General features: G+C 40.3%; 2 protein-coding genes across 4 annotated transcripts in view; one reads left to right on the top strand and one right to left on the bottom strand.

Moving 5' to 3' along the window:
• The window catches only part of asxl1 (ASXL transcriptional regulator 1), a 271,209-nt gene that overhangs the window by 238,371 nt on the left and 9,612 nt on the right, over window positions 1-23,226 (bottom strand). The gene's annotated exons all lie outside the window — the stretch shown is intronic.
• Window positions 17,274-23,226, top strand: part of vps13d (vacuolar protein sorting 13 homolog D) — a 123,329-nt gene continuing 117,376 nt past the window's right edge. For 2 of the 3 annotated variants that reach the window (XM_062392890.1, XM_062392888.1), the window contains exons 1-3: window positions 17,275-17,559; window positions 17,668-17,798; window positions 21,799-21,977. In XM_062392890.1, coding sequence (XP_062248874.1) covers window positions 21,881-21,977 — 97 coding nt within the window. In that variant the 5' untranslated portion in view covers window positions 17,275-17,559; window positions 17,668-17,798; window positions 21,799-21,880. Of the gene's footprint in view, window positions 17,560-17,667; window positions 17,799-21,798; window positions 21,978-23,226 lie in introns of all 3 variants that reach the window. The other variant, XM_062392889.1, reaches the window with a different exon arrangement.

The following is a 23,226-nucleotide window of genomic DNA, read 5'->3' as shown; positions in this document are numbered from 1 at the left end:
CCCAAAAAATAAATCATTAACTTAGTTTTAAATAAAAGATTAGCTCAAACCATATTTTTTTAATATTCATCATCTTAAAATATCTTCTTTAAGGATCAAAAAGAATACTGACAGGTAGCTTGTTTCCCTCTGCTTCGGGGAGGCTTTTCGCATCGTGTCTTGAGATGACCTGAATTCAGAAAGTTTCCTCTTAAAAAACTCAGGTGGCTTACCAACATGACTTTCATGTTTTGTCTGGAGATACCGCTGAAGATGTGGTGGCTTAATGCCACTGCTGGCTAATCTCTCCCCACAGAAAAAACATAAGTGTAAATAACCCAATCTATGTTATTGTTAATATTATTGAAGTGTCTTTCTGTTATTTTATTGTGACATATTTGCTCGCTTTAGGGTCATACAATTTCATTTCCGCTTTTGTATTACATGCTTTTATTTTGAAAGGGTACAGATAGAGACGCGGACTTATTGTTATGAATCATTAACTTCACAACGGAAAACTTTTCCATTTTAGTGCCCCTCCGAAGAGGCACAAGCTCTCACGGTGTTGTTTAGGGAAGGCTCTCTGCTCTGGTTTTCGCCTTCTTTGGTACTTGTCCCTCCGTGTTTCAGCAGCATTGCTGCTGCTGCACTTCAACTCGACTCCATTGTTGAAGTTTTCAAGGCAGGTGATGACAGGTGATGACAGGTGGCGTGTGCCAGGTTGGGTCAAACCATCGGTATGGGGGAGACTCTGTTTTTTTAGGATAATTAAATTGAAAAGCCTACTGAATATAAAATTTAGTTCATGTACTTACACTTATATTTTATTGAATATTTGTTAAATAACAATTTTTCAAGGATTTTTGAATGGCTGCTAATTTTAAATATATTTAAAAAAAATCTCAAGTACCCCCTGGAGTACCTTCAAGTACCCCCAGGGGTACGCGTACCCCCATTTGAGAATCACTGGGTTACAGAACCACACCTCCTCAACCCTTATCCTGAACACCGGCGTGCCTCAAGGCTGTGTGCTAAGTCCTCTCCTCTACTCACTATTCGCATATGACTGCATTCCTGTACATGTAACTAATACTTTTGTCAACTTTGCAGATGATACTACGGTGATTGGCCTCATCAGCAACAACGAGTCGGCCTACAGAGAAGAGGTCCAGCACCTGGCGGCGTGGTGCAGCGACAACAACCTGGCTCTCAACACCAAGAAGACCAAAGAGCTCATCGTGGACTTCAGGAAGAAAGGCGGTACACACACCCCCATCCATATCAACGGGACGGAGGTCGAGCGTGTCACCAGCTTCAAGTTCCTGGGTGTCCACATCTCTGAGGACCTCTCTTGGACCCAAAAACACCTCAACCCTGGTCAAGAAAGCTCACCAGCGTCTCTTCTTCCTGAGGAGACTGAGGACGGCTCATCTGTCTCCTCAGATTCTGGTGAATTTCTACCGCTGCACCATCGAGAGCATCCTCACCAGCTGCTCTGTTGCGGACCAGAAGTCATTGCAGAGGGTGGTGAAAACTGCCCAACTCATCACCAGTTCCTCACTCCCCACCATTGCAGCTGTCCAGGGCAAGTGATGTCTGCGGAGAGCGCGCAGCATTTTCAGCTCACACCCCAGCCACAGACTGCCTTCTGGGAGGAGGGCAAACAGTGTCCTACAGGGTCCTCCGTTCCCGGACTAGCAGGTTAAGGAACAGCTTCATCCCTGCGGCTGTCACCCTGCACTGCAGTGATAGCAGCAGCCCCCACCGGCCACACACCCTCCTCCAACCACTGAACATTTGAACACTTGAACTACACTGTGACTTTTTTTTACTACTGTATTGTCCTGCCTATAGTATGTTAATATTTATATATTTATCTTGCAAGTTATTATATCATACAATACCTGTTAATACTGTACTACTTCAGATATATTACTTACTGCTCATAGTTCTTATATCATACAATACTGTACTATTTCCGTTATTATTGCTCATAGTTCTTATATCATACAATACCTGTTAATACTGTATTTTTTCATATATATTTGCTACTGTACATATCCTATTTATTTACACTTCAAATACGCACAATACTCTGCACTTTAACTCCTTTTTTTGCACTTCTGGTTAGACGCTAAACTGCATTTCGTTGTATAAGTACTTGTACTGTACAATGACAATAAAGTTGAATCTAATAATATAATCTAATTAATTAACAAAAAATCTCTCTCGAAGCAAAACATAAAGTTCATCAAACTATAAGGATATGTCCTCCATCCAGTTGCTCCTCACATGGTTCCTTTCCACAGCCGTTTTGTCCACGTCTCCTGTTTACCGCTTCTTGGTGGTCTTCACTCCTTTGTTCTCCTCTCTCGCCCCCACACCTGTGCGCCAGCTTTAATGAGGCCTGAGAGCTTGGACCCTCCTCCAGCAGTGCCTCCTGGGAGATGCGGTCCTCACGGCAGCCATCTTGTGGGGAGGCCACCTCTCCCAGAGTAAAGCACATAATGCCCCTCTACAACCTGCCCTCTTGTGATGCCACAATATATATCTATATATTTATTTATTTTATTCCAGGTATAGTCGGAAGAGGTGTGTTTTTAGTTTTCGGCGGAAGATGTGTAAACTTTCAGATGTCCAGATGTCGATGGGGAGCTCATTCGACGATTTAGGAGCCAGGACAGCAAACAGTCTTGATTTTGATGAGTGTTTAGCTTGTAGTGAGGGAGCAAGGGGCCAATTGGCCGAAGCAGAGCAGAGTGAACGTGCTGGGGTGTAACGTTTGACCATGTCCTGGATGTAGACTGGACCTGATCCGTTCACAGCATAGTACGCAAGTACTAGTGTTTTGACCGGATTCGGGCAACCACTGGTAGCCAGTGAAGGGAGCGGAGGAGCGGAGTAGTGTGAGTGAATTTAGGCTGGTTAAAAACCAGTCGACCTGCTGCATTCTGAATGAGTTGCGAAGGTCAGATGGCAATAGCAGGTAGACCTGCCAGGAGGAAGTTCCAGTAGTCTAGGCGTGAGATTACCAGAGCCTGGACAATAACCTGCACCGCCTTCTGGGTGAGAAGGGGGCGTATTCTCCTGATGTTGTACAGCATGAACCTACAGGACCGTGTTGTTGCAGTAATGTTGGCAGTAAGGGAGAGTTGGCTATCGAGTTACACACCCAGGTTCCTAGCGGTCTGACTGGGGGTTAACATGGAGTTGTCAGAGTTAATAGTTAGGTCGTGGGTGGGAGAGTCTTTCCCTGGAAGGAAAAGTAGTTCAGTCTTGTCATGGTTAATTTTCAGGTGGTGTGCAGACATCCACTGAGAGATGTCGGTCAGACAGGCAGAGAGTCGTGCTGCTACCTGTGTTTTTCCGATCGGGGAAAATACAGGATAGTTGGGTGTCATCAGCATAGCTATGGTAGGAAAAACCATATGAGGTAATGACAGAGCCGAGAGAGTTGGTGTACAAAGAGAAGAGGACCCAGGGCAGAACCTTGAGGGACCCCGGCAGTGAGAGGACAAGGTTCAGACACAGATCCTCTCCAAGTTACCCTATAAGTGCGGTCATTGAGGTAGGAAGAGAGCAGGGAGAGAGCAGAGCCTGAGACACCCAGGTCCTGAAGGGAGTTAATAAGGATCTGGTGGTTCACTGTGTCAAATGCAGCAGAGAGGTCCAATATAGGTTTTTCGGTTTAGTCACTGCAACAAATAGCAGTGGTTTATTTAAGATCTCAACAAAGTTATTACAATGATCCCTATGTTCCATCATTCATAGGACTCCACAAGTAACCAGAAGGCTGATTAGATTCAGACCAGAAAATGAGCAACGTTTTTTAAAATTGAAAAAGTGCTACAAAAGCTCTTGGGGAGTGAGTAATGTGTTTAAAGCTTGCTTTACTGTATACAAGAGTCAGTTTTTTAAATTTTGTTAACAATCCTCTTTACATTTGTTATGATAAAGGTCCCTGATTGAAGAGCTAAACCTGGAGGACCAAATAATTCTCCAAAAGGTTTTCATAAAATGGGAAAACTTCAAGGAAAAATATAAGGTAAGCTGAGAGTAATAGTGAACTAACAATCAATCAAATTGTATTTGTATTAAATGTTATTATTTTCATATGATAATGGTAATGTTGTTGTAACTGATGATTAACCAGTGTCTTATTTTTCATTCATGAAATATTTTCGTTAATATATATCGTAAAAAACATATAGCCATATCGCTAAGTACTGGAATATAATTCCTACTTATTTTTTGGTTTTCTTTCAGGACAGCATTGAGCCCATGACTGCAGATACCACAGCAGGCACATCTTCAATGGCAGCCAGTCCTCCTGTAGCCTCCACCATCATGGTTACCCCAAGTCCACGAACACCTTCTCCACAAAGAAAAAGAGCAAGGCTAAAAACATTGTGGATTTCATTGTGCATGAAAGCACCAAGGAGCAGAAGCAGCATGAAGAAATTGAAGGCAAGACTGAGTGTTTCCTTGCGTTATTTGAAAAGGTTATTGACAAAATGGTAAGATGTCTGCAAAAATGTTCAGGGTTAGTTCACATCATTAGCTACTCACCACTATCCCGGTGAAGGGTCCAAAAAATGTCAGGCCACAAAATATTTGGAGATTCAGGGGTAATCAACTGTATTGGATTTGGCTGCTACCTCTGAAACTCAAAATCTTTTATATCAGTAATGCAAACATTTATAAAAGGGCTGTTTCTCCTCTATGTCATTGCTCATTGTATGATATCTCTCCCATGATTGTGTACGGTGAGCGCATCTGCAGATGTGACTTAAACTTAAATTTGGTGCTTGACTATTGAGAAATTTCCATGACAATCCCTAAAAACTAGTGCTGTCAGCTATTCGCGTTATTAACAAAACCCATTTTAATGACGTCAATTTTATTCTCGCAAGATTAACGCAGAGCTGCCAACTCTCAACCTTTCGCCGTGTGACACACGCTTTTGGTTGGTGGTCGACTAAGTCACAATAATTTTTAAAACATCATTGTATCAGGCTGTCATGAAGTATAAGGAGCGGGCGAGTCTGTGTGTCTGTGTGTGTGCTCCCAGATAGCGCACCGGTCCCGGGGCTCCGTCCCCCTGCCCTGCTCACTCGCTCAGAGAGACACAATGAGATCAGAGATCGTTCACGTGAAGCAGCCGCTCAGTGACTGACTGCTTATTATCTATGGAAACAGTGAAAACACTGAGTTTCTCTGGTCTCAGCTGCTCAGAGATCAGTGCCCCGGCTTCTTGATCAGAGCAGAAGCTGCAGTTGGTTTCCATCAAGCTTCGGTATCTGTCTTTGCCTCCAGTCTGACCTGCTCTCGCTTTTTGTTTTAATATTTCGCCAACTATAATATATATTTTTAACCTATTAGGCTGAAGCTATATGTATTTATTTATTTCAAAATAGGGTACTTTTTATTTCATACATTTTCCACAAATATGGGGAGGACTCAAATAGCCCTACAAAGTTCTGTGTTTAATTTGTTTCAAAGTAGGCCGACACTTGCCTGTGTATTTTGTTTGTTTGTTATTTTGTGGCTTGTCTGTTTGAGTACATGGCTGAAAGCAAAGAAGTAGTAGGCTTACCTTTATTGGTAACCTAACTGTTACGATTCATTGTTTCTGAAATAAGAAGCCTGACTGCTATGTTAACATCAAACTTGAAAATGTTGTTTTTCAATAAAATAAAACATTTGCATAAAGCAAGCCAATCCACTTTTCCATGTTGATATGAGCATTAAAACGAAAAAAGGGACATTTAGAATAGATACAAATGTGCGATTAATTTTGAGTTAACTATGACATAAATGCGATTAATTGCGATTAAATATTTTAATCATTTGACAGCAATACTAAAAACCTATAAAAAAAACATCTCTAATCAGAAAAAAACAATAACAGACTATATACCTTTTTCCATTTTTTCCCAAGAGGATTTCTGTGAAATTGCAGGCCTGAGACCAGGGCAGCCAGACTGTCGCTTGTAGCATTCACCTATCATCATATGCTCTGGGATCACAGGGAGGTTGGGGGTCAAGAATGTTATCTGGCATATCTGCATTGTCTATACACACATTGTGTAGAAAGGCAAAGGACGCAATGACAAGTGGTGCAAATGAGGGTAGACCTCCATTTGATTCTGATATGGCTGCCATCCATTGCACCCACAACATAATGAATGCAGGGCTCCCTGATAGCCGGACAAATCCTTGTCCAGCTGCATCCAGCACTCCTCTGTGGGAAGCACACGGCTTGCTTCAGGTTGAACCATATATTTTGGCCACTTTGTGGATGACAAGGTGTACGGCGTGTTTACAGTATTCCATCCCATCAAGCCTACACACAGATCATCACACAATCAACACACGATACGATAAAATAAACAGATCATGTGTGTATCACAAATAGATTCATCCAACATTAAAGGTGACATATTATGAAAATTCCACTTTTGCAGTGCTTCTACACGTTAATGTGGGTATCTGTCATGTCTACCGACCCCAAAACTCTGGAAAAAAACAACTCCCGCGATTTGTTATGGTTTCTCTATGTCAGAAACGTCATGTTTGGGTGACTGCAAATGAGCTTCCGTATAATTCTCTTGTCACAATGAAATGGGAGTCTCTCTTTCATGGCCTTGGCCCCCACTGTACATCTGTGCAGCCGACACGGTGCAGTAGGGTGAAGCTCGGATCCTGCAGAAAGCGTTTAGAGGTGTACCAAGATCCCCGCCTCGATGATCCGCATAAACGCACATATATCTGACATATCTGACGGGTAGCAATTCGAGCTAATGCTAGCTTGCAGCAACTTAGATCTCGGTCTACGCGAGGGCAGTTCACTGGGAGCATTGGAGACTTCCCTGCGGAGTGGCCGGCTCAAGGTAAGTGGCGAGTTAACACGCGGCAAAAGCGACGGAGGAAGCGGCGGTGACATGGTGCGATCCGGGGGTGTCCGAGGCGGCGACGTTAGCTGATCTCAGCCGCTACCTCAGAAACCCCGGATCTGGCTCATGAGCTATTAAAGGAACAGGCACTCAAAACAGGTCAATCTGAGGAGGGGATGTTTTAGACAGGGTAAAAAGGTGCTGTTTTAAGTGATCCGTGTGGTATTAGACCAAAATATATTAGACATTTATTTACAACTCCAAGGAACCATATCAACCTGTGGTAAAATGGGCATAATATGTCCTGCGGGTTTTCACAAGAACTTCTTCTTGAAAAGCTGCCCAAATTCTTAGGGGAAGATTTAAAACCACTACCCCTTGTGACTCCGTTTCAAGGGGTTAGATAATCTTCCAAAACAAGGGGTAGGGCCAAGGGATGAAATGGGATTGGGCCTAAGCCTTGACCTCTTATCCAACACTTATATTCTATTGCTGTATTGCGGAGTCTTAAATTGTTAGTCAAAAGAATTCCCTGGAGCTGGTCAGAGTTCAATGGAGTAGTTTATTTTTTCAAAAGCAATAAACCTGAGCTGTTATCCAACTCGGACACCTATTATAAATCTCAGTCGTTATAAGCTTTTGAACTGAGTGTAAGGTTTCGTACTAGAACTGGGACCGAATAGCACAACTCGCAGACAGAGTTCAGTCAAAAAAAAAAAGTGGCCTTTATTACCAGGAAGGGTTCGGTACACAGGGAGTCAAAATCAACAGGCAAAGGTATCTGAAACATGAGGCAAAAACGAGGTCAAACAATGTAGACAAACATGGTCGAGAAAACATGAGACGAGATAAGACTTTGTGAAGATGGCTGGAATGCTGCTTGCAATACAAGACAAAGATTTCATTAATAACACAATTTTTATACAACACCACCGGTTAAATGACATCATGCAGCTAAACATGTGATCACTTGCTTAGGTAGATGGAAAGGTCCAGAGAACACTACGGAGTCTGACATTGTTTTGGCAAAAGCACACACAGAAACTCATCCATTCTTTCCAAACCATGGTATTCATCATATCATGCATGCTGACTACTATATTTATGTTTAGCCAGTGTAATGGGAAATTCTGTATTATTAATGAAAGAATAGACAAGTTTATAGGAATATATGACAGATGTTTTTCTGTGTTTAGGACTTGAAGCTTAAAGAGAGTTGCTCATAGGACTTAGATGTTACGTAACTTCCTATACTTAGATGTATATTGCTTCGAGACTTCTGGGTGTAGCTAAAACAAAAGGTTTCACAGCAGGGGCCATTCAAGTGTCTACAACAGGAGGCTTCGGGGGCTTTTGGGTGTGACTGTCCAGAGACGTGGGGTCTCTGAGAAATATGTTTTCACACTCAAGAGTCTCTCCTAGAGTCTGAGCATAATCCATATGTCATTGTTTCGTAGACTTCAAAGAAGACCTCATGAACATCGATGGAGACAGAATGTCTGATCAGTCTGATAAGGACATGCAGAGAGCTGATTGGATAACATTCTTCTCCTATGTGAGGAGGAGTCTAGTTTAGTATAAATGAAGTGGACTTAACATGGCTCGGGTGCCATTGTGTGAAAGTCTGTCACAGTGAACTAACCTTTGGCCGCGACGGCTGAATTAAACTCCAGAAAGATAATTGTATTGCTGTGTCCTTGTTAATGAAATTACTATTACATTTGGCGTGCGTCGGCAGTGACGTCCATGTGAACGAACTCTGGGTTCTCTGGGCTGAAGAAAAAAAAACTGCATTGAGGCAGAAGTCTGGGACTAACCTTGATTATTACAGAGGGCCTGATGCTCTGAGATCTAGGAGTGCTCACCGGGGTGATCTAAAGGTACTGAGGCCTGGTCCTGATTTTCTCAGCATGACTATCTGTTGAAAATCTGATGAATTCCTGACATTTTATATCTGTGTGGGTTTTGCTTAGGAGGAATGTGACATGAAGTTTTCCCTAAGACAACCTGATTCATGCAGGGTTTTTGAAATGTATTAAGGAATCAAGCCTTAGGAGTTACAAGAGGTAATTACAACTGGCAACATTATACTGGAGAGGGTTTCCTTATTGTTTCTTGAAAAAGTGTTTTTGAGATTGGTTGAAGGTATATGGTTACTAAAAATGGAAATGCACTGGAAATAAGGTGAGGGTACTTTTAAGTATATTAAGGGTATAAATAGTTTTTTCAAGGCTAACCGTTAAAGGGGACATATTATGCCCATTTTACCACAGTTGATATGGCTCCTTGGGGTCTTAATGAAAAGTCTGTAACATTTTTGGTCAAAATACCACAAGGATCATTTAAAACAGCACCCTTTTTACCCTGTCTAAAAGAGCCCTCCTCAGATTGACCCGTTTTGAAGACCCCGCCCCCCTCTTACCCCACCCCCTTTCACCCCTCTCACCCCTCCCCCCTCTCATGGAGGTGTAGGACTTAACGTTTTTACCTCCATTAATTAGCTTAGTCTGTTTGAATGTGTTCTCACTACAGAATGCATTCAACATATACAGTGCCTTGCATAAGTATTCAGACCCTTTGGACTTTTCTACATTTTGTCATGGTATAACCACAGATTAAAATTTATTTCATCGTGAGTTTATGTAATGGACCAACACAAAATAGTGCATCATTTGGAAGTGGGGGGAAATATTACATGGATTTCACAATTATTTAAAAATAAAAATCTGAACAGTGTTGAGTGCATATGTATTCACCCCCTTTACTGTGAAACCCCTAACAAAGTTCTGGTGTGACCAATTGCATTCACAAGTCACATTTACAAGTCATATAATTAGTAAATAGGGTCCACCTGTCTTCAATTTAATCTCAGTATAAATACACCTGTTCGGTGACGGACTCAGAGTTTGTTGGAGATCATTACTGAACAAACAGCATCATGAAGACCAAGGAGCTCACCAAACAGGTCAGGGATAAAGTTGTGGAGAAATATGAAGCAGGGTTAGGTTATAAAAAATATCCAGAGCTTTGTACATCTCTCTGAGCACCATAAAATACATCATAAGAAAATGGAAAGAATATGGCACAACCACAAACCTACCAAGAGGAGGCCGTCCACCCAAACTGAAGAGTCGGAAAAGGAGAAAATTAATCAGAGAAGCAACCAGGAGCCCCATGGTTACTCTGGAGGAGTTGCAGAGATCCACAGCTGAGGTGGGAGAATCTGTCCACAGGACAACTATTAGTCGTCTACTCCACAAATCTGGCCTTTATGGAAGAGTGGCAAGGAGAAAGCCATTGTTGAAAGGGATCCATAAAAAATCCTGTTTGGAGTTTGCCAGAAGCCATGTGGGAGACACAGCAAACATGTGGAAGAAGGTGCTCTGGTCAGATGAGACCAAAATTGAACTTTTTGGCCTCAATGCAAAACGCTATGTGTGGCGAAAACCCAACACTGCCCATCACCCTGAGCACACCATCCCAACAGTGAAACATGGTGGTGGTAGCATCATGCTGTGGGGATGCTTCTCTTCAGCAGGTACAGGGAAACTGGTCAGAATAGAGGGAAAGATGGATGGAGCCAAATACAGGGAAATCCTTGAAGAAAATCTGATGCAGTCTGCAAAAGACTTGAGACTGGGGCGGAGGTTCATCTTCCAGCAGGACAATGACCCTAAACATACAGCCAGAGCTACAAAGGAATGGTTTGGATTAAAGAATGTTAATGTCTTAAAATGGCCCAGTCAAAGCCCAGACCTCAATCCAATAGAGAATCTATGGCAAGACTTGAAGATTGCGGTTCACAGACGGTCTCCATCCAATCTGACTGAGCTTCATCTGTTTTGCCAAGAAGAATGGACAAACCTTTCCATCTGTAGATGTGCAAAGCTGGTAGAGACATACCCCAAAAGACTTGCAGCTGTAATTGCAGCGAAAGGGGGTTCTACCAAGTATTGACACAGGGGGGTGAATACTTATGCATCCAACAGATGTCAACTTTTTTGTTCTCATTATTGTTTGTGTCACAATAAAATTTATTTTGCACCTCCAAAGTACTATGCATGTTTTTTTGATCAAACGGGAAAAAGTTTATTTAAGTCTATTTGAATTCCAGTTAGTAACAGTACATAATGGGAAAAAGTCCAAGGGGGGTGAATACTTATGCAAGGTACTGTATAGGGCAGATTATGGGCCTTAATGTCTAAGAGGAATTACTTTGCTAACTGCTCATCTTACGCGTGTCAATTGTTGAAATGTTACATATCAAACACTAAAAGCACTGTTTCTATACACTTTTATTGTCAGAAAGATTGCTAGAAAGAATGCCTCAGATATTTTTAAACATAGTTATTAAATGTACTGGCTGGGACAGAGGTAATAAATACAAAAAATACCAAGTATATTAAAAACATTGTTTACAAAAATACACTTTGTGCCATACTGTAAACAAAGGAACACTTTATATTTGTGCATCACCTTTTATTCTCTAAATAATATGTAAACTTTGCTCAGCCGTTACAGGTATTTGGCATACAGAAGCTTTGTTAGCTGGTGTTGGGGCTATCTGGGCCGGTGAATCAGGGTGGTCCTGCCCTCCTGCGTGGTGCTCCAGATACGCAGAGTGTTCCCTGATGCTCACATTGCTGGCTATAACTTCCTCCTTGTCAGGTTTCTCATATCTCGGGTTTTGTCAGAGAGATCCTCGGGTATTGAGATCTTCAGCACCTCATTCACATATGGGGCCGTGTCCTGAAAAACTTTGTGAAAGATGAGGTCCAACAGGTTATCCACGTAATACAAATTGGGGAAAAAAGTTTTTTTGTATTTATTATTTTCTTTTCATAATTATTTTGTAATTATATTACAAACAGCTGCTGCGAGCGCTGGTAGTAGCGGCTGCGGGCACTGGTAGTAGCGGCTGCGGGCGCCGGTAGTAGCTGCTGCAGGCGCCGGTAGTAGGCTGCGGGTGCCGGTAGTAGCGGCTACGGGCGCTGTAGCTAACTTCAAGCCCAGTGCTGCCGTGGAAAAAAATCTGCGGCACAGTACTCGCGGGAGGACAAGCGAGCGGATGTGGGGAAAAGAGCATTGAGAGCACAACACTCGCAAACCTGCCGTGTGAACATCGTTCCCCGTGGACTCTGACGCCGTCTTCTCGCTAAGACTTGCCAGCTGTCCTCGATTAATTGTTCAATAATGTTATGAATAGTCAAACATGAAAACTCCTGTAAAGTCTCTACCTATCCACAACCACTACATACTAGCCCCCCACCCCCTCACACACACACCACAACATGCTAACATCACTAGCCTCCACAAAAAATGTCTAAAAGAAGCAAATACCAGAATTATTTAAAAAAAAATACTTACATTTCCCTCGATTACATTATTGCGATGGAAAGATGGCACCATCCCCTCTTTCAATAACAACCTCTTCGAGAATCCGGCATTATATTGGCCGAGGTTGATAAACATTCCGATACAGATATTTGCCAACTCTTGCAGGAACGTTGTCATCATATATAAACTCAATCCATCTCAATCTTGTGTCTTCTGAAGCTAGAGTCACATGAAGACATTTGTGCTAAAGTGTAGAAGCACTACAAAAGTGGAATTTTCATAATATGTCCCCTTTTAAATAATCTCCAAGTCTCAGGCTCTCCGATTAGCAGAGGTGTAAAGTAACAAATTACATTTACTCACGTTACTGTAATTGAGTAGTTTTTTAAATTGGTAATTCTACTTTTACTTAAGTAGATTTTGACTGAAGTATTGTACTTCGCTACATTGGAAATTACATCCATTACTGAGTAAAAAAACAAACAGTTCAAGGTGCAAGGCAATTCTCACTGCATTGGTAGAAACTAACCCTAACTAACCCTAACCCTAACCCTAACCCTGAGTGGATGACGTTCCCTCACGTGCACGTTCAACATATGAAAATGTTTTAGCTAGACTTCAGATAATATGAACGTGCTCACCGTTCAAATTAATTATTTATCATTAAGTTGCATTCAGTTCAATGTTCTCATAAAAATGTACTTGTTTAATGAACGTGTTCTTTTGAACTCATTCATGAACAACACTGCCTGAAACTCAATATTGGCCTGCCTGCCTCTGCCGCCTGCGAGCTACTCTTCATCTGTGCTGGATTGCTGTTCACTGCAAAGCGAGCCCGGATGAGCTCTACTCACCTTGAAAATCAGCTTCATTGCACTAAAGGTGGGCCAAAGTAAAACCAAAAGTTTAAATATACAGTGGGACAGTGGCATTTTAACTTTTTATTTTAGCTGTCATGTGGTTCATGTCTTGACACTTCCTCCCAAAAGTTCTTAAATGTTGTGTGGACATGTTAAATGTTTAATGTTTGACATGTTTAATGTCATTGCACTTATATTTGTAAAGATTATCCTTTATTAAAAATAACAGTTTTTTGATTGGATTTATGACCCCTTGTCCTTTTTTGCACTGTATAGGAGCCGCCCCCATCAAGTTGTTGGAAGTAACTATGTAACTTTTACTTAAAGTACATTTTAAATGAACTACTTTTTACTTTTACTTGAGTAGATTTTTAGATAGGTACTTTTACTTGTACTTGAGTAAAATTTAGGTAAGCAGACCTTCAGGATTCACTACTTCACATGTGGAAGATGTGCTCATTTTACAGAGAAGCTGAAGATGGCACAGCGGACGAGATTGGGCGAGAAATTGTCCTGATAATCCGCACAAAACAGTCCGACTGACCAGCGTTTGAGCTGGGGACAGTGAAAACTTCCTCAGGAGCAGACCATGAGATGGAGAGAGTTTCAACCAAAACGTCCCTTTAAGTAAGAACACAGTTGAATTACCTATATTAATTACTGTTACACATAGAGCAGATATTTAACATTATTAGAGTTAAATTAGAAATCACTGGAGAGGCCTATTGTGCCTTAGCTAAATATTTTTCATATGATTCATGTAAACTAATTCTAGAACACACAAATCCAAGTGATTGGTAGAGACATCAAATATATTTGTAGATTCAGGAACTAGAATCATCAGTAAATATATGTGAAGAGTGTGATATCACTTTTAGAATGAATGTTTTTTATGATGTGGTTAAAGGGAAATTTAAACATCTATTTTTGATTGTCAACACACTGCTTGATAAAATGTATGGGGAAGATTGAATGTATAGATTGAATACTATGCTAAATTTGAAGACAGCAGGGCAGTAGTGGTAACCAGAGTCAAAATGACATCTGCATTTGTTAAATGGAGAAGGGGGGATTTGACACTAGCATATCAATGGACGATCCCAGACACCGTTCTCACCTCTCAAGTAACATCCTCGTGCAAAGAGCAGTCTTTCGTTTAGAAAGACAACTAAGTGTGTATAAGAAATAAATTAAGAATAATGTAAGTTTGATTGCATTTGGAATAGTAAATACTGTGTTGTCTCAGTAGTCTTTGATAGACTCATAGGCTAAAGATTTGTATTGAACTTCTGATTTATATGTAAAGATTAATAAAACTAGAAACAATTTGAGAGTTAAGGTTTTTTTAACTTTGGATTAAACAGAGGGACATGTAATCTCATTAAAGGATTTTAAAAGAGGGTTAAAAGCTTTGTAGGTCTAAATTAAATAGGAAGTTTTGGACGCATTTTTTAATGTTGAGTATCTTTTGAGTTAATTGATTGATATTTTTTGTTTTGTTGTAAACATTAATGATATTTCTGAGTTGATACAGGTACCATCATGTTTGTGAACTGGACGCAAATATGATATTGGCCTGATCAGAGGAGCCAACGCAATAGAAAATAGAATCTGTAATCTTCTTGTGGAACATGAATAATCGTCTGTTTTAACGTACACATTTTTTTTTTAGATAAACTAAGAGAGGGAAAGCTTCAAACATGTCTCAGAGCTATGGCAGCTTCTGAGAGAAGAATGAAATATGATGTGTGATACTTTGATATATGACTTTACTAGTGCCATATGCTGTAACAATGATTTTGCTTGAGAAAATAACATACACCTTTTAATAGCTAGGTGGTTCAGTACAGTATTGCTTTAAATGATAGAAATAACTATATACGGATAGAATGTTGTTAACTAGGAAACTCTTCGCTACATCAGTAGAGCAGGTTTTTGACTAAACTAAAGCTTTTCACCCAAATTTTGATTTAAATGGTAATCAGCTGATAAATGCGGAGGTGAAGTGTAGGTGATGGTTTCGGCATTAAAGAATGCAGCAGAGTGGGTTAACAACTCTGTGTGATACAGAGAGAACCATCCCCTTCACATTATATGCATTGACCCAAAAGATGCAAATATGCTAGAGACGAGAGTGTCAAGATTTACAATAATAGCAGGGGTTGCATGTAAATTGGGGCTGAATAGGAGATTCACGAACCGACTTCACTTCAGACCATCGTCTATGCTTGACTGTGGTACTTGTGTTATGCAAACAGTATGCGTATATGCATAAACATGGAGCACATATTGGAGATTTTATTATTGATATTTAATGTGGGTTATAGGAACTATAAGCAAGGTTACATCAAACTTAAATATTTTTTTTTAGAATGCAGATTTAGTTTAATACGTTTAGGGATTAAGTAGTCTTGATTGACAAGAGTTTGTTTGGTTGTTGATGGGCTTTGATGTGGGTTGTAAGGATGATATTGATAACCTGTGCTATATAGATGTATTGGGTGTACAGAAAAAACACTCTAAATAATATTCAATAAAACTTTTTAACAGAGTTGTTTAATTTGACTTACAAATAAAAAAGGTAAAATAATACAGATTCCACAAGGTGAACATCCACCTCAAAACAACCCATTTAATAATTTATAAAGATATTTGATGAAGATTAAATTTAATTAAGTAAGATAGGGAAATAAATATATACTGTCTTGTTCTCGTTCTCTATGCAAGCAGAAGTTTTCCCAAGATCTAACAGGATTCTTCAGCAGTGAAACAGATTCTGCTCAGAGAACTCATTCTATGATGGGAAAGTCCAAAAGGTTGTCCACTGATAATGATACCCCATTTGTAAGCGCAGGTTTAAAGATGCTGGTGAGTATCGGGTATCAACACAAGGCAATATAGTGGCACATCCCACCATGGATGGGAAAGTCGAGAGAGGCAGTGAAATTGAAACATAACAGCATATTGAAAAGCCAACTGGTAGATATTGTGTGAACACGTTCCCTGTACTTGAAATCCATGGAAAGGACACTGGATGATGACATTTTGCATTTAGTGGCCATATTGGCCATATTCCACATTTTTACTTTGGGGTACTTGTAACAGGGCTTACATCAGATCAACTTCAAATTTAGATGTTTCGTCACACGGTGTGACCGTGGCCTGGCGTCAAAGTTTGATTTCACGCCATTAAAACACAATGTTCTGTATCACGGACATATATGGACCATGAATCCTTTGATGCTGAGACGTAAACAAACAACTCCACTACTGCAGTGTCAAAGATCGAAGGAATCTTTATGTAATTTCCTCAAACAATGTAAACATTGAGGTACGGCGAAGGTTCATCCTTCGCCAAAGGAGACAATGTTGTCATAACTCCACTCTGCATTGTCCTATCACCACCAAACCTCTGTCTCATGATCAGAGTCCAAGCCTGAACAGCTCTATGTGTCAATATTTCCTCAGTCATTTTTTTATTTTTTCAGGCAAAACACATGCAATGCTTCAAAATGCCTGTGCTGGGGCCCGCCCAGTGCTGCTTTGCAGTCCTAGGAATTTTAGAAATTGTATTTTCTTCATTTGAAATCCATTAAATCCAAACTAATAAGTAATGAACGTTACGCAAACTGCTTCACCAAGAATCCGATCGCTGCCTCCGACTGAGATGAGATGTTTTACTCACTTCTCCTCATTCATCACCATCATTTTCAATGAGAATCCTTCCTTTTTGGATTGGTTGGTTCAGTCCAAGCAAACACAGAGTTTTACCTTCTTCTTCCTTATCTAATTATAAACTACTTTTTTTTTGTAGTAGTCAGATTTAATTATTTTTTCTTCTCATTAATTGTATTGACTTCTGTTACTTATTTATGTCCTGTCACTTATTCATTATAACATATTTGATACACCTCGTATGATAGACATATAATCTCTACGCCAATAGGCTTATAAATGTGAATTTTTTCAATAAATAAAAAACCTGCCTCAGTACTGTGTCCTCAGTACTGTGTATTATGATGAATACATGAAAATACGTACACCGCTTTAAGTAAAAAAAATGAAATAATAAAGCACCCTAAACCATAGTTTGCCTTTCAACGAAAAATTGCCATTTCTCCTTTTTCACCCAAACACACCACGAGATGACTGGTTTGTTTTTGTCACGTGAAAGGAAGTATGTGGTTGAAGTTCAATGCTATTACGAAATGTGTTTAATTACGCCGCAGCGAGACACAACTTGTAAATATTGAAGTACAGCGAAAATGCATGTGTTCAATGAGGATTAACTGTTTGTCATTTTCTGAAAAAAGGAACCGGATAGTGACGCAATCGATATCATACCGCCCGCTTCCTGTTTGTAGCTACTCACCCCAGTTATGCTAGCTAAGTGACAAGCTAACTGGGATCACAACCTTGCCCTGTCCGTGGTCATCCCAGGGATGAAGGTTTTGTGCTGCTTAGTGATGGTTGCAGCTTTCCAGTAGGTTCGTTGTCATTTTCAAGTTGTCTTTTTTTAGCTAATGTTTATGAGTTAATCCCTGTTTGTGCGCGACATGTGGAGCATTTGACGCTAACTGTCCCTGTGGCGTTAGCTCTGTCCGGAGTGGTTTTGACCAGACATCACCACCTTCGAGCAGTGGCATTAGGCTGGCAGCGACATGGACACAGCAGAGCTGGGTCGATAAGCAACAAGCAACGAAGAGCTTCAGTTGTTGTCTTTTCGGTGAGTCAGTATTGCTGATGTTGGTTATTGTATTTATATTCCTAACAATGAATTAATTATGGCTGTGGCCAGGTGTCGCTGTCTTGTTAATGTCTAACTTTATACCAAGGTCACGGTCCCTCAGCCAACTTTGGTTATTTGAAAGCAGCCTTGGGTAACAATATAGCAATTTGATGCTAAATCAGTAGCGGCTGGTGAAAAATATTCTTGTTGTGGCTGTGCTGTGCCACACTCAGTTTTCAGTAACCATCCTACTACGTTTTAACACAAACCGCAGGATACCAGTTCTTTGTCATTTCAGTCATTTTAAATCAAAAACAGATAGCTAACAGAAAACTGCATACTGCACAAATTAACTAAATCAAGATAATATATACAAAATAATAATAAGCCGATTGGTTCTCAGATAGTAAGTAGAGTATGCATTATTAAACTACAGACTGAGTCTGATTACTAGTGTTTACTAAGTACACATTCTTGAAACATACAGTACTAATAACAAACACTATTAAGAATAAATAAAAGGAGGTGCCATACTGCATATCTGATGAGGTAAACTTTAGTGTGAAATATCCTTTCCCAAATTTTACAATTTATTTAACTGCTCATTACAGAAACATGAGCAACAAATCAGTGGCTTTGCCACTGTGCATTTAAGTAATTTAAACAAAGTCATTGTAATTATAAACACAAGGCATGCACTTGTAAACAGTGTGCAGAATTTACCTTCTTCAGAAATAAATTATTAAAATTATAGGTGTCTTACTGCTCCCTAGTCAGTAACATTTCACACAACGAAAACATAGAAATTGCCTCTACTACTTTGAAAATGTTTTGTAAAATATACAAAAAAAACTAAATGAATGTATGGATAACAAAATAATGTTACAGCTTACCTCTGTAGACTGGTGTTCTTTTCCTATTGTCTTCTGCGTCTTTGTGGGCTTCATCTTTCAGCATTCTCACAAAGCCCTGGGGCCTCTAAGACAATTTAAGGGCTGCCACTAACGACTATTTTTCTATAGATTAATCTGTTGACTATTTTTACAGATTAGTTGATTAATCTTAACGCTTCCTTGGATTTCCTTAGCGCTTTTCGCCCCAAGGAAAGCCAGGAGCCTCCTATTATTATTTGTGCGGTTCACATGGGCTGCGATGCACCTCGCGCCCTGCACCGATGGTTTCGGCGTCGAGTCTGTCGAGTTTGCGTAATAATGTGCGTGAGACAGACTGTGTTCTAGGGATGGGCATTCGATTCATCTGTCTTAATCGATCGTCGAGAGAATTAACGATCGATTTTTGATTAATCATTGATATATTTATATTAATATTTAGTATTTATAGGCTACATTATAATGCAGTGAAAATAGAAAAAAAGTGGTTTCCTCATTGAGATCTTTATTACAAGATGAACAACTCTTGTGGCAGTTAAACGGGATTCGTTCAATGGTTAATCTTGAAAACATGCGCTGTTGTACTCTTAAGCCCCGATGAGAGAGCAGCAGCTAGCCGCTGAGAGCTAGCTGGATTTGACTGTTGTCGACCTCTTAGTCCGGTTGTTGTCACATCCTCACTCCAGGAAACCCTCACCCAGACCCGGGTCTGTCCGGATTCCCTTCCCCGTGGACTGAGGGTCCAAGTTGAAGCCGAGAAGCAGAGGCTAGCTTCGGGCTTCTTCATCCTGCTGCTAACAGCCTTGCTGTGCTGCATTCAGGGCAACTCGAATATTCCGACCTCCTGCCGCATAGCAAACATGCAATAGGTTTAATCGATGAAAAACTAATGTCATCAACGAAATTCTTAATGATCAATTAATCATCGTCAATGAATTATGCCCATCCCTACTGTGTACTAATGTTATCATCTCATTCATCATTTACTCCCAAAACCAGTACTTTGAACGGGTTACATACAACAACAAGCGGAGAAAGCAGATCAAGCACTACTGTTTGGTTTAATGCCCGGGAGAAGATCGCATAAAATCCACGAGGTCTGAAAAAGAAATTCTGATCCTTGGGATATGTGACGTTGCCTGCTGCATAATGAGGTTCAACTGGTGCACATAGCAGTGGATGTAGTGTGCATTTCCGTAAAGAGCACAGCAGTGATCATAGGCCTGTATGGCCCGTTATAGGCCTGTGCTCTTGTCACCCAGGGAGGATAGTCCTCAGCCTCTCCAACCGCTCTATGGCAACTGAGTCAGTGTTTGCTTTCTGAAGCGGTATGAACTCGAAAAAACGCTTCTGGATGATGACTGTCGATGTACCATAAGACAAGCACCAGCTGGCAGCGGGTGGAAACATCTGTCGTCTCATCAACCTAAATAGCGAGATAATCAGTATTGTCTACTTCTTCCAGAATGCAATCTTTTAGAACCGACAGCATGCAGTCCAAACATTTGTTTTGTACTGTCTTTGATGTGCCTTTTAAATATGGTAGCTGTCTTGAAATGCTCATCCAATGCAGGTTCCAATGAAGCCACAAAATCTGCCAAACCCCTGAAAATGCCTGGGATGTCAGAATTTGACACAGTTAATTATCTTTGATAAAATTGTGTTTTCTCACCCCAATACTGTAGTCTTCATTGATCTGCGAAGCGATGTTAATTGTGTCCAACATTGCTAGCTTCATTGTATTTTCCATGTGCGCCCTTTATTTTCTCGGATAAATCGTTCATATCTCTTACTACAGTAATAGTCCATGCTGTATCTGTTCCAGTACTTAAAAAAGAATACATGGAAAGCAAAATAATGCATTTACATGGCTACTTCCTGCTAGCAAAGACTTTCTGCTCTACAGGCCAGCGGCCGCTGCGCTAAATAATTATATAACTAACTTTAATGTTATCTGTCATTGACGACACAACATCGTACTCACTGTTGCAGTGTGTCGTCTGTCTTATGTGAAATAAATGATCAGTCTAGATCAGGGGTGGGTAAACTTTTTGATTCGCGGGCCACAATGGGTTCTAAAATTTGACAGAGGAGCCGGGCCAGGACCAAATGCATGGAGTGTTTTTATGAAATAATATAAATGACATGGAAAAATCATTACAAGAAAGGATTTGGCCTTTAACAGGTAGCAAAGCATTTATTAGCAACGCAATTTAACAAAAACTCGCCTTCGAAGGAAGGCTTGCCTTGGTAGTTGAATCTTGGATCGCAATTTGTCTGTGAAAAAAGATGTTGCAGAGTCTGTAAATTAGCTGCCAACCTCTTAGCCTAGCCACCAGTTCTTGCGTTGACTGCTTGCTAGTGTAGTTAGCATGCTTCGTAGCAAAGTGACGTCTGATGTTGTACTCCTTGAAAACTGCAACAGTTTCTCGGCATATCATTCATACAAGCCTTTGAGTGGACTTCAGTTAAAAAGTATTTTGTTCTCCACTCTGTGTTAAACACTGTACACTTTTCGTTCCCTTGATCCGCTCATTTTACAAAAGGGCTCTCAGTGCAAAGCGAAAAAGTGAAGGGAGATCTTCTGCCCTATCGAGCCCTATACACCACTCTCCCTGTCAAATTTTGCTTTTATCCAAAGCGACTTACAATAAGTGCATTCAACCCCGAGGGTACAAACCCAGAACAACAAGAAGCAAGAACATACATTTTCTTCCAAAATAAACCAAAGTTCGGCGGGCCGGATTAAAAAGCCCAACGTGCCGTACTTTGGGCACTTACCTTTGTTCAACTTGTCAGTTTTAGGAAAGAGTATATTTCCAGTGCCAGTTTCACCTGAAAGAGGTGACATGCAGTGTAAACTTAAGCTTTCATTATGCAGTGGCCTTGTGTCCTTAGGATTCTTCAAAAGTAAGTCATAGCAAAGCATCTAACATGGCTGTGAACATAGTTAACCCTTTAAAATAACAGATTTTTAAATTGTGGTTTGCCGAATTATGATGTATTTAGCCTAAATAAAGTACAGTTGTGATCCATTGAACAATTTTCTGCCATTGTGTAACTACTCTATCCAACAAATGAATGAAACATATGTTCCTATTTTTTAGACAGTGCACTCTTCAGGGAAACGAACAAGAGGGTGCTTTTCATATTCACTATAGAGAGGCTCTCATCTTTCCTGCTGCCAGGATGTTGGAGGGCCTAGTTGCCTGGGTGCTAAACACATACCTGGGCAAATATGTCAGCAACCTGAATACAGATCAGCTCTCCATCGCCCTTCTGAAAGGTAGTTATACATATCTATTTTTCTTGTCACCATAAGTTATTTTTACTTTACAAAGCATGCTGCAATCCAGGTGTCTGAATCTGGCTCAAGTTTTGTTAATGTTAACACCATTTCTGCTTGTATGGTTGTACAGGTGGTTTATTATACATTAATACAGATAGTGCAGATTAATTTCCAGCCATCCATCCATTATCATTACCGCTTATCTTTGTGATTGGGGGCGAGATGTGGGATACACCATGCCAGGTCGCCAGTTCATCCCACAGGCCCAATATACAGACACTTACAACCATTAACTCTCTCATTAAGACCGGCAGACAATTTAGATTCTTCAATTAACTTAAATTCAATCTGCATTTGTTTGGACTGTGGGAAGAAGCCAGATTATCTCAAATACCCACGCAAACACAGGGATAGCATGCAAACTCCACACAGATATACCCCTGCCCAACTAGGAATCAAATCAAGAACCTACTTTGTATAGGGCAAACTAAATGTTTTTACTTGAACAAATTTCAAGATTTGATGCTGCAACTTTAAGTATGAAAGTGTTGGGTGGACCACACTGCTTGCTGTGTATTTTGAAAACAACATATGGTACTGGAGTGATGCCTTCCAGTGAATTTGGAATGATAAACTAATGTGAATTAATGATGAACATTTTAATTGGCACCTTTCAAAACACAATTACAAAGTGCTTTACAAATTAACAAGCAATGGTAAAAACTTAAAATAACTTGAAGATTACACAATATTAGATGACATCAGGGAAGAAATATGAGAATAAATGTTACAGATGAAGAGTGCAAACACAAGAAAATAAGACGTTTTTAAAATGATTGAAAAACAGTCAATTTTGAATTCATAAGTCCTAAGAAGCCACATCTAAAAGGGACTTTGAGGGACACCTAGCCTCTCAAAAAAAGAATTATTGTTTGCTGTCCTGGCTCCCAAATGGTTGAACTGGCTAAAAACCCATCGCTTCCGACTACACCTTGGTTAAGGAAGTTTAGTTGCACTTGTATAATACACTTACAATTACCAAGAGATTCAATGGATGATAATGGGCTTGCCAGGCAGAACTCCTTGGGGAGTAAAAGAGTGGACATAATATAGACGCACTTGAAAAGTGTAACGTAAACAGTTCAACAGAATCACAAACTAAGTCCTCTAAAACGACCATACAATCATATCACAGGCACTGTGTAAAAACTGTTAACCCAATATTCAATCGTCAACACTTGGTGTA

The sequence above is a fragment of the Platichthys flesus genome, chromosome 7, assembly GCF_949316205.1.
Source record: "Platichthys flesus chromosome 7, fPlaFle2.1, whole genome shotgun sequence".
NCBI lineage: Eukaryota > Metazoa > Chordata > Actinopteri > Pleuronectiformes > Pleuronectidae > Platichthys > Platichthys flesus.
The sequence above is the reverse complement of the archived record's forward strand: the minus strand, read 5'-3'. Positions and strand labels throughout refer to the sequence as shown.